Source organism: Lepidochelys olivacea, assembly GCF_965140295.1.
Source record: "Lepidochelys olivacea isolate rLepOli2 genome assembly, chromosome: 9".
Taxonomy (NCBI): Eukaryota; Metazoa; Chordata; order Testudines; family Cheloniidae; genus Lepidochelys; species Lepidochelys olivacea.
In genome coordinates, this window is record NC_140419.1 from 103,413,588 (window position 1) to 103,428,078 (window position 14,491).

The 14,491-nt window shown below is 50.7% G+C and overlaps 1 protein-coding gene across 1 annotated transcript in view; it reads left to right on the forward strand.

Moving 5' to 3' along the window:
- ITGB1BP2 (integrin subunit beta 1 binding protein 2) overlaps positions 1–14,491 on the forward strand; it is a 48,631-nt gene that overhangs the window by 19,389 nt on the left and 14,751 nt on the right. Inside the window, exons 5-9 of the mRNA XM_084638431.1 lie at positions 8,311–8,360; positions 8,549–8,605; positions 12,252–12,400; positions 12,505–12,623; positions 12,931–12,989. Of these exons, the coding sequence (XP_084494557.1) occupies positions 8,311–8,360; positions 8,549–8,605; positions 12,252–12,400; positions 12,505–12,623; positions 12,931–12,989 (434 nt within the window). The remainder of the gene's footprint in view (positions 1–8,310; positions 8,361–8,548; positions 8,606–12,251; positions 12,401–12,504; positions 12,624–12,930; positions 12,990–14,491) is intronic.

Here is a 14,491-nt window from a genome sequence, read left to right on the forward strand (position 1 = left end):
ATACAAATCCATGGTACGCCCACATCTTGAATACTGCATACAGATGTGGTCCCCTCGTCTCAAAAAAGATAGACTGGCATTGGAAAAGGTTCAGAAAAGGGCAACTAAAATGATTAGGGGTTTGGAACGGGTTCCATATGAGGAGAGATTAAAGAGGCTAGGACTTTTCAGCTTGGAAAAGAGGAGACTAAGGGGGGATATGATAGAGGTCTATAGTATCATGAGTGGTGTGGAGAAAGTGAATATGGAAAAGTTATTTACTTGTTCCCATAATATAAGAACTCGGGGCCGCCAAATTAAATTAATGGGCAGCAGGTTTAAAACAAATAAAAGGAAGTTCTTCTTCACTCAGCGCACAGTCAACCTGTGGAACTCCTTGCCTGAGGAGGTTGTGAAGGCTAGGACTATAACAGGGTTTGAGAGAGAACTGGATAAATTCATGGAGGTTAAGTCCATTAATGGCTATTAGCCAGGATGGGTAAGGAATGGTGTCCCTAACCTCTGTTTGTCAGAGGGTGGAGATGGATGGCAGGAGAGAGATCACTAGATCATTACCTGTTAGGTTCACTCCCTCTGGGGCACCTGGCATTGTCCACTATTGGTAGACAGGATACTGGGCTGATGGACCTTTGGTCTGACCCAGTATAGCCATTCTGATGTTCTTAACCCAGAGTAGAGGGTAGGCCTGGGTTCCCCTACCAGTCACTGAGGAAGGTGGGGTGAAACCCTGTGAGGTAAGGGTATAAAGAGCTCAGAGGCAGACAGAAGACCTGCTGTAAGGTCATTGGACGCTCTGTTACCCCAGAAGGGGTGGACTAAAGCATGACCTGTCCAGAGGGACAAGTTATGCAGAGAGAGAACACTGCAGTCATAGAGCAGGCATTAGCAGGGGGTGCCATATGAACCCTTTACAAGAGGTTACATACAATCCTGGCCCACAATAATACATAAACTTTGCGTTTAATACAATGAATCCCAAAGATACTTACACTGAATTCAGTGAGGTCTCCCAAGCACATGCTGGACACTGTCCTCTCTATCACAGCACATTCCATCCATGCTGGATTTCACAAGACCCTGTCTAAGGTGCTTTGCTAAAGTCCAGCTGGTGCCTTTGGACAGTGACATCTGTGTATCTAGCAATAGCTGGCACCTTCCTCCCCCAGCCTCCTTAGTCATTGGAACAGCTGTGTCACTCTGGAGGCTCAATGCATGTGCTTGGGACCTTCTGGAATGTCTCTTCCCTTGGTTTGCTAGAAATCTTTGGTTCTTTCTGTAACATTTGGATTATCTGAACCCTGCCTTGTCCTTGGCCAAATATTTCCATACACCAAGGTTGAGACTTAGAATCACTTACTGCAAATATTCTTTTCCCTCTTAGTGAAGTTCAGGATACTTAAATGTATTGCCTCCTCCTTGTCACTGTGTAAGGAATTAAAAGTAGGGATATGATTAGAAAATTTTTATGTAAAAGTAGCACCTGCTGAAACCCTGTTCTAATATGACCTGGCACACACCTGCACTCGGATTGAAACTGGCCTTTAAACATGTCATTTGAACTGTTTGTCTGCTAGTCTAAGGATGTTCCTCTATCCCCAACCCAATGACACTGTACATGCAATAAAAAACACCAACCTTTGCTTACTGTTCACACTCACATAAATGGATGTGCTGGACTCCACAACAGATAGCTCAGGGGGAGAGGTAGCTCAGGGGTTTGAGCATTGGCCTGCTAAACCCAGGGTTGTGAGTTCAATCCTTGAGGGGGCCATTTAGGGATCTGGGCCAAAAATTGGGGATTGGTGGGACTAGATGACCTCCTGAGGTCCCTTCCAGCCCTGGTATTCTATGATTCACTAGCTATGTTCTTCTCGGGGCTGGTGGCAGTGCAGGGAGAAGAACCCAACTTCGTTTCCCAAAAGTCAGACTGAGTGGGTCACTGGAAATATTGTGCTGCTGCAAGATGAGTGATTGTGCTGTGGAGTCACTGAGCAGGACAAAGAAAGGCCCTTTGGCTGCAGCAGCCTTCCTAGCGCAGGGATCAGATCATTATTCACACCAGGGCATGGAAGTTTGTGGGCTTGCACTAGGGATACATTTGGCTTCTTTCTTATTTTGTTCCTTTCCCCGCCTGCAGTTGTTGTGGGCCCTCCCCTCTCAGGAGGGGGGCAGGACAGAAATGTCTGCTCAGACAGCGGCACTTGAAGCTGACAGACATGTCCAGCCAGCTCAGCTGCTAGGACAATGTGCCCATCTTTGGGTTGCTCTCTGATTGCCAGACCGCCTCTTTCTGGCTGAGCCTAAAGATAGACCCAGCCCATCTCTCTCTCCTTCCAGCCTCTCTCTGCTGCAGGCTTTGCACAGCAACATGGCGGAGCAATGTAATTAATCAGCGCAGGGACAGCGATCTGTGCACAGACCCTTTGCACCACAGGGCAGGAGTTACAATTGCTGTGTTCGAGCCTTGGAAATGGCTTTGCTGTGTTACAACAAGGGCTGTGGGCAAAGATTTGATGCCGATAAGAACTCTGAGGGTAAGTGGATTTGTTTTCCAGGAGTTAGTGAGCTGAGATTTTAGCTGTTTTCCTCAATTTTGTTATATGTTTCCTTGCCCTTGTGTCAGGTAACAGAAGTTGAACTACTGGGATTTCCAGTAAGCTAGTTGCTCTAGCTGATTCCCTGACTCTTGGAAATGCCAATCTGAGTCAGCAGCATTCAGCTGCATGTGGAAATCCATGGCCAATTAATAGCTGGTGCCTGAAAATGTGGAATGGGATGCAAATTCTGCCCATGAGCTGACACAAATCTGCACTGATTGCATGGCAGGGTTAAGCTAACCTGGGGCCCTTGGCATGAAAATAACTTCAGCCCCCTTCCCCCATCCAATCCCCTGGAAGTATTTAATTGAGTTGGCAGAATTTTAATGTTTTTTCCAGGCCAATTCTCCGAGTAAGCCAGGAGCCTGAGTGAGGAGTCTAGTGAAGTTCAGGTAAATGGAGGCAACTGGTGTCAGTGAGAACTCCCTTCCAGATGGGGGTTGAATCGCTGAGGTCAGGGTCATAGCAGCTGTTGATGGAGTTCCAGGTACACACGGGGGCCCTAGGCTCTGCTCTTAGCTAGGCTAGGTTCCTCAAAGCCCAGAACAGTCTCTGGTTCCTGAAGTGCATGAGAACCAGGCAGGGCATTGACTGTCCAGAGCAGGGGTGAAAGTAACTTAAAGGACTTACCAGTACTCTAGAGTCCTTAGGAGGGGGAGGGGCCTCAACCGGAAGAGGCGTGGCCTCTACCAGAAGAGGTGGGACCTTTACATCCCCAGGTCCTTAGTTTAAATTGTCCCCGAAGCCTGCCGGAGCCCTGGGGAGGCGGCAGCAGGGCTCTGGCGGTGATTTAAAGGGCCCAGGGCTCAGGCCGCCGTTACCGCTCCGGGCCCTTTGAATAGCCACCAGAGCCCCAACGCCGCCGCTTCCCCAGGGTTCTGGCAGCAGGGCTCTGGCGGCAATTTAAAGGGCTGGGGCCGCTGCTGGGAACCCCAGGCCCTTTAAATTGCTGCCTGGGGAAGCCGATCCACCTCACTACAGCGCCTGGGCTCTTGCAGGTATGCCGTACCGGGGCGTACGGCTTAGTTTCACCTCTGGTCCAGAGGGCATCTGCAGGTGCCTGTCCCAAGCTAAGTATCTCATAGGGGCATAAAATGAAAATCTGAGAAGTGTTACCCTGCGGACCAGACCTGCAAATAGAATCATAGAAGATTAGGGTTGGAAGAGACCTCAGGAGGTCATCTAGTCCAACCCCCTACTCAAAGCAGGACCAACCCCAACTAAATCATCCCAGCCAGGGCTTTGTCAAGCTTGGCCTTAAAAACCTCTAAGGATGGAGATTCCATCACCTCCCTAAGGAACCCATTCCAGTGCTTCACCACCCTCCTAATGAAATAGTTTTTCCTAATATCCAACCTAGACCTCCCCCGCTGCAACTTGAGACCATTACTCCTTGTTCTGTCATCTGCCATCACTGAGAACAGCTGAGCTCCATCCTCTTTGGAACCCCACTTCAGGTAGATGAAGGCTGCTATCAAATCCCCTCTCATTCTTCTCTTCTGCAGACTAAATAAGCCCAGTTCCCTCAGCCTCTCCTCATAAGTCATGTGCCCCAGCCCCCTAATCATTTTCGTTGCTCTCTGCTGGACTCTCTCCAATTTGTCCACATCCTTTCTGTAGTGTGGGGCCCAAAATTGGACACAATACTCCAGATGTGGCCTCACCAATGCCGAATAGAGGGTAATAATCACTTCCCTTGATCTGGTGGCAATGTTCCTTCTAATAGGCCTCCTACTAATAGCCTGATTGGCCCAACTTCTTGAACTAGAGAAAGGGGTAACAGCAGGCACTCCTTCCTATTGCAATCTCACTCACTTCTGTAGGACAAGGACCTGCTGCTCTGACAAGCACCTCACTGGCGGCTGGAGCAGGCTTCAAGAACACATACTCTGCTCAGCAGAAGGGAAACTCGGCACCCTAATCCCAATAGCTCCTAGCTGGGCCACCACAGGGATCAAGGCAGGAGTGCTGGCTGTTGGGAAGCTCCAGCTACTCCATTCCCAGCCTCTCCCAGGAGGAGGCCCTGTAGGAAACAGGGCAGACATGTACTGGCTGTGGATGCTTGGGGGATGTCCCAGCTACTCCAGTCGCAGCCTCACCCAGGAGGGGACGCTGTCAGGAGCAGGGCAGGAGCGCTGGCAGTGAGGGAAGCACCCAGCTACTCCTGCTGCAGCCTCTCCCAGCAGGGTGGCCATGACAGAGTGTACCCCTGTGTCCACACCCTACTCACTGATGTAATAATCTTTGTACAGAGAATGCCTTGTGAGGTACCGTCTGAAAACTCGTAATTTGCTGGGCTGTATTGTCCTGATTAAATGTGTGTGACGACAGTGTCTGTGATGTTATGAAGGTTCCCCCACATGGTGATCTTAACATATGTTCCAAACTGAGGTTGGCAAACAGGTCTGTGTCACACATAGGAATGTGTGCTCTGCTTAATTTGATTTAAGCAATAAACAGAGTCATCAAGCAGGAAGGGGAACAAAAGACGCTCCAACCAGTGAGGAAGAGCAGTAGGGAATCTATAGTATATCCTTCCCTATAGGCTCTCTGTGTCAGGGGTGGCCAAACTGTGACTTGTGAGCTGCATGTGTCTCTTTTACTGTAAAAGCGTGGCTCCCGGAGCTCCCCCCAACGCCCCCACTCTCCGTTTATCAGACTCGGGTGGGAGCTCGGGGCCTCTGCCTTGCAGCAAGGTAGTGGGGTAGGGGCTTCGGCCCAGCAGGGAGAGAGAAGTCTCAGGACTTCAGCAGAAGTGGGGCTGAAACCCAGAGCCCCAGCAGACACCTCCAATGGGGGTGAAGGCCTGAGTTCTGGCAGGTGGGCCCTGGCTCTTGAACTTCTGAAGATTTTCGTATGTGGCTCAGAGGGTCAGTAAGTTGGGCAACCTTGCTCTATGTCCTGAATCTCAGCTGGAAATGTTTTCAAGAGGGGGACTGACACTATAAAAATGAGGGGTAAACACCTCAAGGAATGCTCACCCTGTTCCCTCCCTCTCTCTCTGTCCTTTGATTCCCCACATGAGAAGGGACAAAGGAAGCTGGGGTCCTGGCCTAAAAGTTTCATAAGCAAGACAGTTGAGAGCATGTGGCGAGAAAAGGTTTGCTTTGAATTTAGTATAGTTTGTTAAGTTAGGCACTAATTGTGTGTTATCTTTATTTTTCTTGTAAATCATTTCTGACTTTTATGTCTCATTACTTAAAATCTCTCTGTGTAGTTAATACACTTTTTACTGTTTTATCTAATCCAATGTGTTTAAATTGAAGTGTCTGAAGAACTATTTAAAATAATAAGATGGCATATTATTATCTTAAAAATAACAGACTGATCATATTTGTATTGTCCAGGAGAGGGTTGGGGATTCCAGGACACCTATTTCTAGGGAAAAGCCTAACACTGGGGGTGTGCTGGGGTCACCCTGCAGTATAATCAAAGCTGGGAAGAGCTACGGCGTGGCTGGCTGGCTGCAGCATACAGACATCGCTGGGAGCGACTTACATGCTGGAGACGGTTTGTGAGCAAGCCAGACTGGAGGAGCAGCACGACATGGTAAAGGGCACCCCAGGTTAGGGGACGGGGTGACACTGCTACTCGTTAGTCTGGATTGTATCTTGGTACGTCACAGTGGTGCAGAGAACGAGGGTTTGTGCACAGCTTCTTCAGAGGTGAAAGTAAGCTGGTGCGCCCCGTACAGCGTACTGGTAAGAGCTGGTGCGCTGTACCAGGACCAGCTTTCCGAGAGGGCAATTTAAAGCCCTGAGGTAGGGGTGGCAGGGCGGCGGCGGGGATTTAAAGGGCCCTGGAGCTCCAGCCACTGCTACTGCCCTAGGGCCCTTTAAATCCCGGCCTGAGCCCTGCTGCCCGAGCCCCGGGGTAGCAGCGGCGAGGCTCTGGCGGGGATTTAAAGGGCCGGGGCAGTAGCGGTGGCTGGAGCTCCAGGGCTCTTTAAATCCCCACCAGAGCCCCCCCACCCCTACCCTAGGGCTCGGGCAGCAGGGCTCAGGCTGGGATTTAAAGGGCCCCGGAGCTCCAGCCGCTGCTACTGTCCCAGGGCCCTTTGAATCCCTGCCTGAGCCCTGCTGCCCGAGTCCTGGGGTAGCGGCAGCTGGAGCCCCGGGGCCCTTTAAATCCCCAATGGAGCCCGACCACTGCTACCCCAGGGCTTGGGCAGTAGGGCTCAGGCGGGGATTTAAAGGGCTCGGGGCTCTGGCAGCTGCTACCACAACGGAGCCCCAGGCCCTTTAAAGCTCTGCCAGAGCCCAGAGCCCCGGGGTAGCGCTGGCAGCCGGGAACCCCCAAGGCTCCAAGGCCCCGCCTCTTCCGGTTGAGGCCACGCCCCCTGCTCAGGACTCCGGCGTAGCGGTAAGTCCTCTAACTTACTTTCACCCCTGAGCTTCTTATGCTTCAAGCACTGGGATAGCACTGGAGGCTGGGAACAGTCACAGAGAGATTACAGTTTGTTGCTTTCTGTTTGCTTATTTCAAGTAAGGGAAACAGAAACAGTAAATTATAAAGATGAGCAGCAGCCACAGAACTTCAAAGCGAGAGCTAGCCAGATTGGAGAAAGAAGAGAGACAGAGAGAGCGAGCCAAGGAAAGCATGCACAAGAGCCCCGGCTGGCAGCTGACCATCAGTGAGCCATGGAGCTGAACCAACAGGTAGCAGCGGCTCACCAGCAAGCCCTGGAAGGCCGTTTGTGAGCGGCCCAGGTGGGAGCTGCTACAGAAGGGCATCATAAAGCACCCACGGTTACAGGGGTGACACAGCTACTCATTAGTTTGGATTGTGCCCCGGGTATGTCACGGGGATGCTGTAGGGAGCAGGGCAGGAGGGCTGGCTGACCAATAGGGAATTGTGTCCTGAAGTGCTGACACTCTCTGTTTTGAGAGATGGGGTCTAAATTAGCTGTTACCACTCAAGAAAGAGATCTCGGCATCATTGTGGATAGTTCTCTGAAAACATCCATTCAGTCTGCAGTGGCTGTCAAAAAAGCAAACAGAATGTTGGGACTCATTAAGAAAGGGATAGATAAGACAGAAAATATCATATTGCCTCTATATAAATCCATGGTGTGTCCACATCTTGAATACTGTGTGCAGATGTCGTCGCCCCATCTCAAAAAAAGATATATTGGAATTGGAAAAGGTTCAGAAAAGGGCAACAAAAATGACTAGGAGTATGAAACGGCTGCCGTATGAGGGGAGATTAATAAGACTGGGACTTTTCAGCTTGGAAAAGAGATGACTAAGGGGGCATATGAGAGAGGTCTATAAAATCATGACTGGAGTGGAGAAAGCAAATAAGGAAGTGTTATTTACTCCTTCTCATAACAGAAGAACTAGGGGCCACCAAATGAAATTAATGCGCAGTAGGTTTAAAACAAACAAAAGGAAGTATTTTTTCACATAATGCACAGTCAACGTGTGGAACTTCTTGCCAGAGGATGTTGTGAAGGCCAAGACTATAACAGGGTTCAAAAAAGAACTAGATAAGTTCATGGAGGATAGGTCCATCACTGGCTATTAGCCAGGATGGGCAGGGATGGTGTCCCTAGCCTCTGTTTGCCAGAAGCTGGGAATGGATCACTTGATGATTACCTGTTCTGTTCACTCCCTCTGGGGCACCTGGCACTGGCCACTGTCGGAAGACAGGATACTGGGCTAGATGGACCATGACCCAGTCTGGCTGTTATGTTCTTGTTTTTGGCTCCTAGATTCCTGTGTGTACCACCCAGGTGTTCCAATATTCCATGATGCCCTGAAGGTGAGTGCAGCAGCAAAGGGACAGCTCTTGTATAAGTTCAGAAGCAGCTGCCTACGTGAGGTCTGGGTGACAGTCTATGCAGGACAAAGGGAGATCCAGGATATAAGAAAGTGTGTGTTTGATGTGGGGATCCAGAGGTCAGTGCTGTTTTCCATACCTGACCATATGCATCTTATTCTTGTGTCCAGGGCTGGTCTTGTTGCAAGAAACGAACCACAGACTTCTCAGAATTCCTCTCTATAAAGGTATGTAACCCACCCTCCTCTACAGGTGCTCCAGTCTCCACCTCTTTTTTTGTTCAATATCTTCATTAATGATCTGGAGGATGGTGTGGATTTCACCCTCAGCAAGTTTGCAGATGACACTAAACTGGGAGGAGAGGTAGATACGCTGGAGGGTAGGGATAGGATAGAGGGGACCCTAGACAAATTGGAGGATTGGGCCAAAAGAAATCTGATGAGGTTCAACAAGGACAAGTGCAGAGTCCTGCACTTAGGACGGAAGAATCCAATGCACCGCTACAGACTAGGGACCAAATGGCTAGGCAGCAGTTCTGCAGAAAAGGACCTAGGGGTTTACAGTGGACGAGAAGCTGGATCTGAGTCAACAGTGTGCCCTTGTAGCCAAGAAGGCCAATGGCATTTTGGGCTGTATAAGTAGGGGCATTGCCAGCAGATCGAGGGACGTGATCGTTCCCCTGTATTCGACATTGGTGAGGCCTCATCTGGAGTACTGTGTCCAGTTTTGGGCCCCACACTACAAGAAGGATGTGGAAAAATTGGAGAGAGTCCAGCGGAGGGCAACAAAAATGATTAAGGGTCTGGAACACATGACTTATGAGGAGAGGCTGGGGGAACTGGGATTGTTTAGTCTACAGAAGAGAAGAATGAGGGGGGATTTGATAGCTGCTTTCAACTACCTGAAAGGTGGTTCCAAAGAGGATGGATCTAGACGGTTCTCAGTGGTAGCGGATGACAGGACAAGGAGAAATGGTCTCAAGTTGCAGTGGGGGAGGTTTAGGTTGGATATTAGGAAAAACTTTTTCAGTAGGAGGGTGGTGAAACACTGGAATGCGTTACCTAGGGAGGTGGTGGAATCTCCTTCCTTAGAAGTTTTTAAGGTCAGGCTTGACAAAGCCCTGGCTGGGATGATTTAGTTGGGGATTGGTCCTGCTTTGAGCAGGGGGTTGGACTAGGTGACCTCCTGAGGTCCCTTCCAACCCTGATATTCTATGATTCTCTCTCAGACACACCTGGACCCCAAAACAAAACACCAGAACCCTCTGGCTGCCTGGCCGGTCCGTCCCTGCTCTGTCCACTTCCCTAGCCAGATCCCTACCCCTGGCTGGTCTGTCCCTATCCCATCCACTTCCCTGGCCAGATCCAAACCGCTGGCTGGTCTGTCCCTGCCCCATCCACTTCCCTGGCCAGATCCCTATCCCCGGCTGGTCCGTCCCTGGCCAGATCCCTATCCCCGGCCAGTCTATCCGTTCCCCCTCCATTTCCTTGGCCAGATCCCTATCCCTGGCCAGTCTGTCCCTGGCCAGATCCCTATCCCTGGGCAGTCCCTCCCTGTCCCGTCCACTTCCCTGCCCAGATCCCTACCCCTGGCTGGTCTCTTCTGGCCCTGTCAACTTCCCTGGCCAGATCCCTATCCCTGGCTGGTCCATCCCTGGCCAGATCCTTATCTCTGCCTGGTTGGTCCCCACCCTGTCCATTTCCCCATCTCTGCCCCTGCCAGTCTGTCCCTCTCTTGGCTGGTTCCCTGTCTCCATCCAGTCTGTCTCCTCCCCATCCAATTCCCTGTCCAGAATCTGGTCCATCCATGTCCCACCCATCTCCCCTGGTTCCCCTTCTCTAGTGGGAATTCTCTCAGCTTAATCATGTTACTCACCTGAGTCCTAGATATTGGTTGGTGGGCATGGATCTAACTTTCTCTGCCTAGTCCTGCTTCTCAGTCTCTCACGGATTGCTCCTGGATTGCTTACCAGTCATATTTAAGATGGCTGAAAAAAACCTTCCTTCCTCACAACTCTCTTTTCTCTCACTCAAGCACTTAACTCGGGGGCCGTCTCTCACTCCTCCCATCACATCCAGGCCAAACCCAAATCTTGTCATTTCTTCGTTTGCAGCATGTCAAAATCTCCCACCCATCTCCGTCCCAGTAGCTAACACTCCTGCTCAGGCCCTGGGATCTCCTGTGTTGATTATTGCAATGTCTGCCTTTCTGGCTAACTGTTATGCACATTGCCCTTCACCAGCAAAGGGCTGGTACACAGAAAAAAGAGCCAGAGGCCTCTTGGTGATGTTCCCCAGAGGTACCCAGGGTTGTGAGGTACGTCACCACCACCTACCCTCAACATGCGGAAGTCTTGTTTGTGCCAGATGTGGATCAGATCCTTGAAACCACCAGCCTCTGGAAGCACATATAGAGCCTTCTAGGCCTCTTCAAGCCTCGGTTTCTCTGTTCGGGTAGCAATAGGGACACACCAACTGCCAGATCCTTGGAGTGTTCCCTGTAGTGTCCAGCCCCCTCCACTGAACACTCACAGGCCTAAGGAACCGTATTCCAGCTTGTAAGACTCAACTCAGGTTCTGCACTTTGCTTAACACCACAGCACTGAGATCTAGTTATAATGAAAACAAGAATGCGTTTATTGTCAGAGTACCGAGATTCACGTGATAGTGAGAATACTGGGAAAATGGGTTACTTACAAATCAAAATCATAACATGTTTTCTAGAGACTAAAACAAGTTATTCTCTTGTTTAACAGCTTATCTCATCCATTATTCTCACCAGCGTTTTCAGCCAAGCCTGGCTGAGACCCCTCTTTTATGAAGCAAATTGACTGTCCATTTGCTGCCTCAGGGAAGGATGCTGGGGTGTCATTTTGTCCCCCAAATACTCTAGAGCAAATCGTTGATGTGCACCTCAAGCTGGGGTCTCTCTTCTCCCACCCCTCTCCCCCAGGTGTTTGCTTCTTCCTGTTACTTTTCTTCACTTCACAGTCCTTCATTAGCATTCGGTTCAGACTAGGGAGAGGCGACCTGCTGTGAACCATACAGTACTTAATTTAGGTGAAAACAGCCAGACATTTCTTGTCTGACAAAAACCGCTTTTTCACCCTTGCTAGTGGCCAGCCCTAGACACAGACCTTAAGTACATAATTGTCAGTGTATATACATAACTCCTTACCCAGCATCTGTACGTGCCGTTTGTGATTATACTGATGACCAGTGTGACACTGGCTTTTCTTTGAGACCTCACACGACATTCTTTGATATTCTAGATTCTTTGACATTCTAGTTAGACTGTATGTCCCAGACCCAGGAGATCCTTGTCACCCAGGCACCCCCTCTGTGCCCTTTGCCCATTGGCACTAAGAGATTCCTGGGCCATCCCCTCCTGCTGCACTTTAGTGCTAGGCTGTTGGGATGCTTTTGACACAACTTCCTGGCAGTTAATGCAGCCAGGCACAGCGTGATGCTCTGCTCCCTTGGGCTGCTGAGGTTAGGGACTGTCCCCTGCACAGTGCCCCACATGTTAGTGTGCTTAGTGTCCTTGCTTTGTGGAGTTCTGGGGCAGTCTTCCTCTGCAGCATGGGGCATGGGTCACTTGCTGCTCTGGAGGAGAGTAAATGGTGGATTCTTTGTAACTTGATGTCATTACATCACATGTTGAAGATGTCAGTAACTCAGCCAGAGATTATGGGCCTGCTACAGGAGGGGGTGGGTGAGGTGCGGTGGCCTGCAATGTGCAGGAGGTCAGACTAGATGATCACGCTGGTCCCTTCTGGCCCTAAAGTCTGTGAGTCTATGACCATGACCTAAAAGCCCCTTGCGTGGGGAGGTCAAAAGGAGTGTTAGGCTTGTCTCTGGTCCCTCCCCTCAGGGCTGCATGAAGGGGTGTCACAGCAATGAGAAGCCCCCCGAGCCCTTCCGGCCAGAGGATACCTCAGAAAAGCTGAAGGCCAAGCCAAGCACAGAACTCATCATCCAAAGCCCAAAATCAGCTGAGAAGATGCAGCGTGAAAGGCCAAGGTGAGTCAGGCACTGGCTATGTAAATGGCCCTGCCCCTGCTTCCCTCTCAAGATGGGAAAAAAATGCCGTTTGTTGTTGTGTTGTGTGTGGTTTTTCTTTCCAGCTCTGATGAGCCAAGACAGCCACTGCTGATTAAAGTGTCCAGATCTCTGGAGCAGACCTTGGAGAAGCTGAAGCTGGCCTCCAAAAACCAATGCCCAGAGGGAGATTCCTTGTGCAGGGGTGAGAAGATGGGGATGGACCTGGCAGGGTGGTCTTGGGCTGTGCTTTATGGGAAGCATGGAGGGTGCAAAACTTAGAAGCAGGTATGTGTGTTATGCAGAGGGACTGCACGGTGTGGCAGGCTGTGGGGTTGTATGCCAGGACTGAGCTGTGCACTGGGGGGCTATGGACTGGTATCCTTGTGAAGAATAATGTGGCTCATGGTCCTGGGTGATGAGCGTGTGAGTGGAACACCTGGGTGAATGTCTAAGCCTGATAAAAAGAAAAGGAGTACTAAAGAGCTCTTTGCTATGTGTGTTGCTTACAGCAGAGGCCATTCCGGAGGTCAGAACTGGCACCACCTGTAAGAACTCAGGCTGTATGGCGGTGAGTTGCACCCTTGGCTCTTTGTGTTCCAAAGTCCAGGTCAGGGTGTCCCAGGCTCTGAGGAATCAGATCTCAGAGCTGTAGCTCTATGGACATGCTCCCTTCCCTGCTGCTTCTGGCTCAGTGCCGTGCACTGGCAGGGACCAGCTTCCTTAGAGGTTTTTAAGGCCCAGCTTGACAAAGCCCTGGCTGGGATGATTTAGTGGGTGTGGGTCCTGCTTTGAGCAGGGGGCTGGACTAGATGACCTCCTAAGGTCTCTTCCAACCCTAATATCCTATGATTCTATGATTCTATGATTCTGGGTTTGTTTGGCAACTAGGGGGGAGAGGGTCTTCATGATCTCTCTAGTGCCCACCAAAAGTAGTAAGTGTCAGCACCTAGGACTTATGACAGGAACATCTAGCTGCATTTTCTTCAGTCACAGTGAAGGTTTGGGGTGGAATCTGTTGGCCCCACAGCAAAGCTGGCGTCTCCACTTCTGTCACCGAAATCGAACAGGCTTCCCAAAAAGCTCTTACTGAAGGCTCCACTGGCCAGGAGAGCAGGCCCCTGGAATGGTCTGCATAGCAGACAGCAGTTCCATCACACCAGCATTGCACGTTGATGGCTTGTGTAGGCATGTAACCTTCCTGCCCCAGAACCCTGGAGCAGGGGTGCTCAGCCCAATGCAGCTGGGAAGCCTGTAACCATGGAGAGAAGGGAGAGGTTCTAGGGCCTGGAAGGAGGGAGGGATTAGGGTGAGAGTGGGATCCAGAAGGAAGTAGATAGAAGGGTGTAGGGAGAGACTGAGAGGGCAGGGAGAAGGAGGGAGAGCACAGCATAGGGAGTGCCTGCCAGGAGTGGGAGGGGTAGCAAAACCAGCAGGGAGCAAACACACAATGTGGGGAAGCATGGAAATGGCAAGGAGGGAAAGGTGACAGACGTGGGGGCTGAAATAACTGCTAATAGTGAGTGTATGTCTCTGTCCCCATCACCTTGGTATCTGAGCCTCCCATCCCATGCTGCATGTGTCTTTCCCAACACTTGGAGTGACTTGCCCAAGGCCTATAAGGATTGGCAGAGTCCCTGTCCCTGTGCCTTCTTCTGTATGCAGAACTGAATGCATGTGCACCTCTCCCCCCACAGCATGCACCTCTGGAGAAACATGTCCCTGACCAAAAACCTGGTGAAACCAGACTCCCAGGGGCTTTACCCCCTTAGACCTGCTGAACAGGCCAGTAATGCTGTTGCCTTTGGCACGAGAGTAGCAGGCATTGGTGAGAAATCCTCCATCCACAATGGGCTGCACTTGAGTCCCTATCGTAAGCTGGTCAAAAGAGCCCATCCAGGCCACCCCACTTCGCAGCTGTTAAAAAATGCCTGGAAAAAGTCCAGTCAGAAACTCACCTCCCGCCACAGCAGCATGGAATGGGGGTTCCAACTGGATTAAAACTAAGCTAAGTGTTTGAGGGGAGAACTGAGGAAGGGACAGTCAGTGAAGGGTCCTGAGGCTCCAGCCATG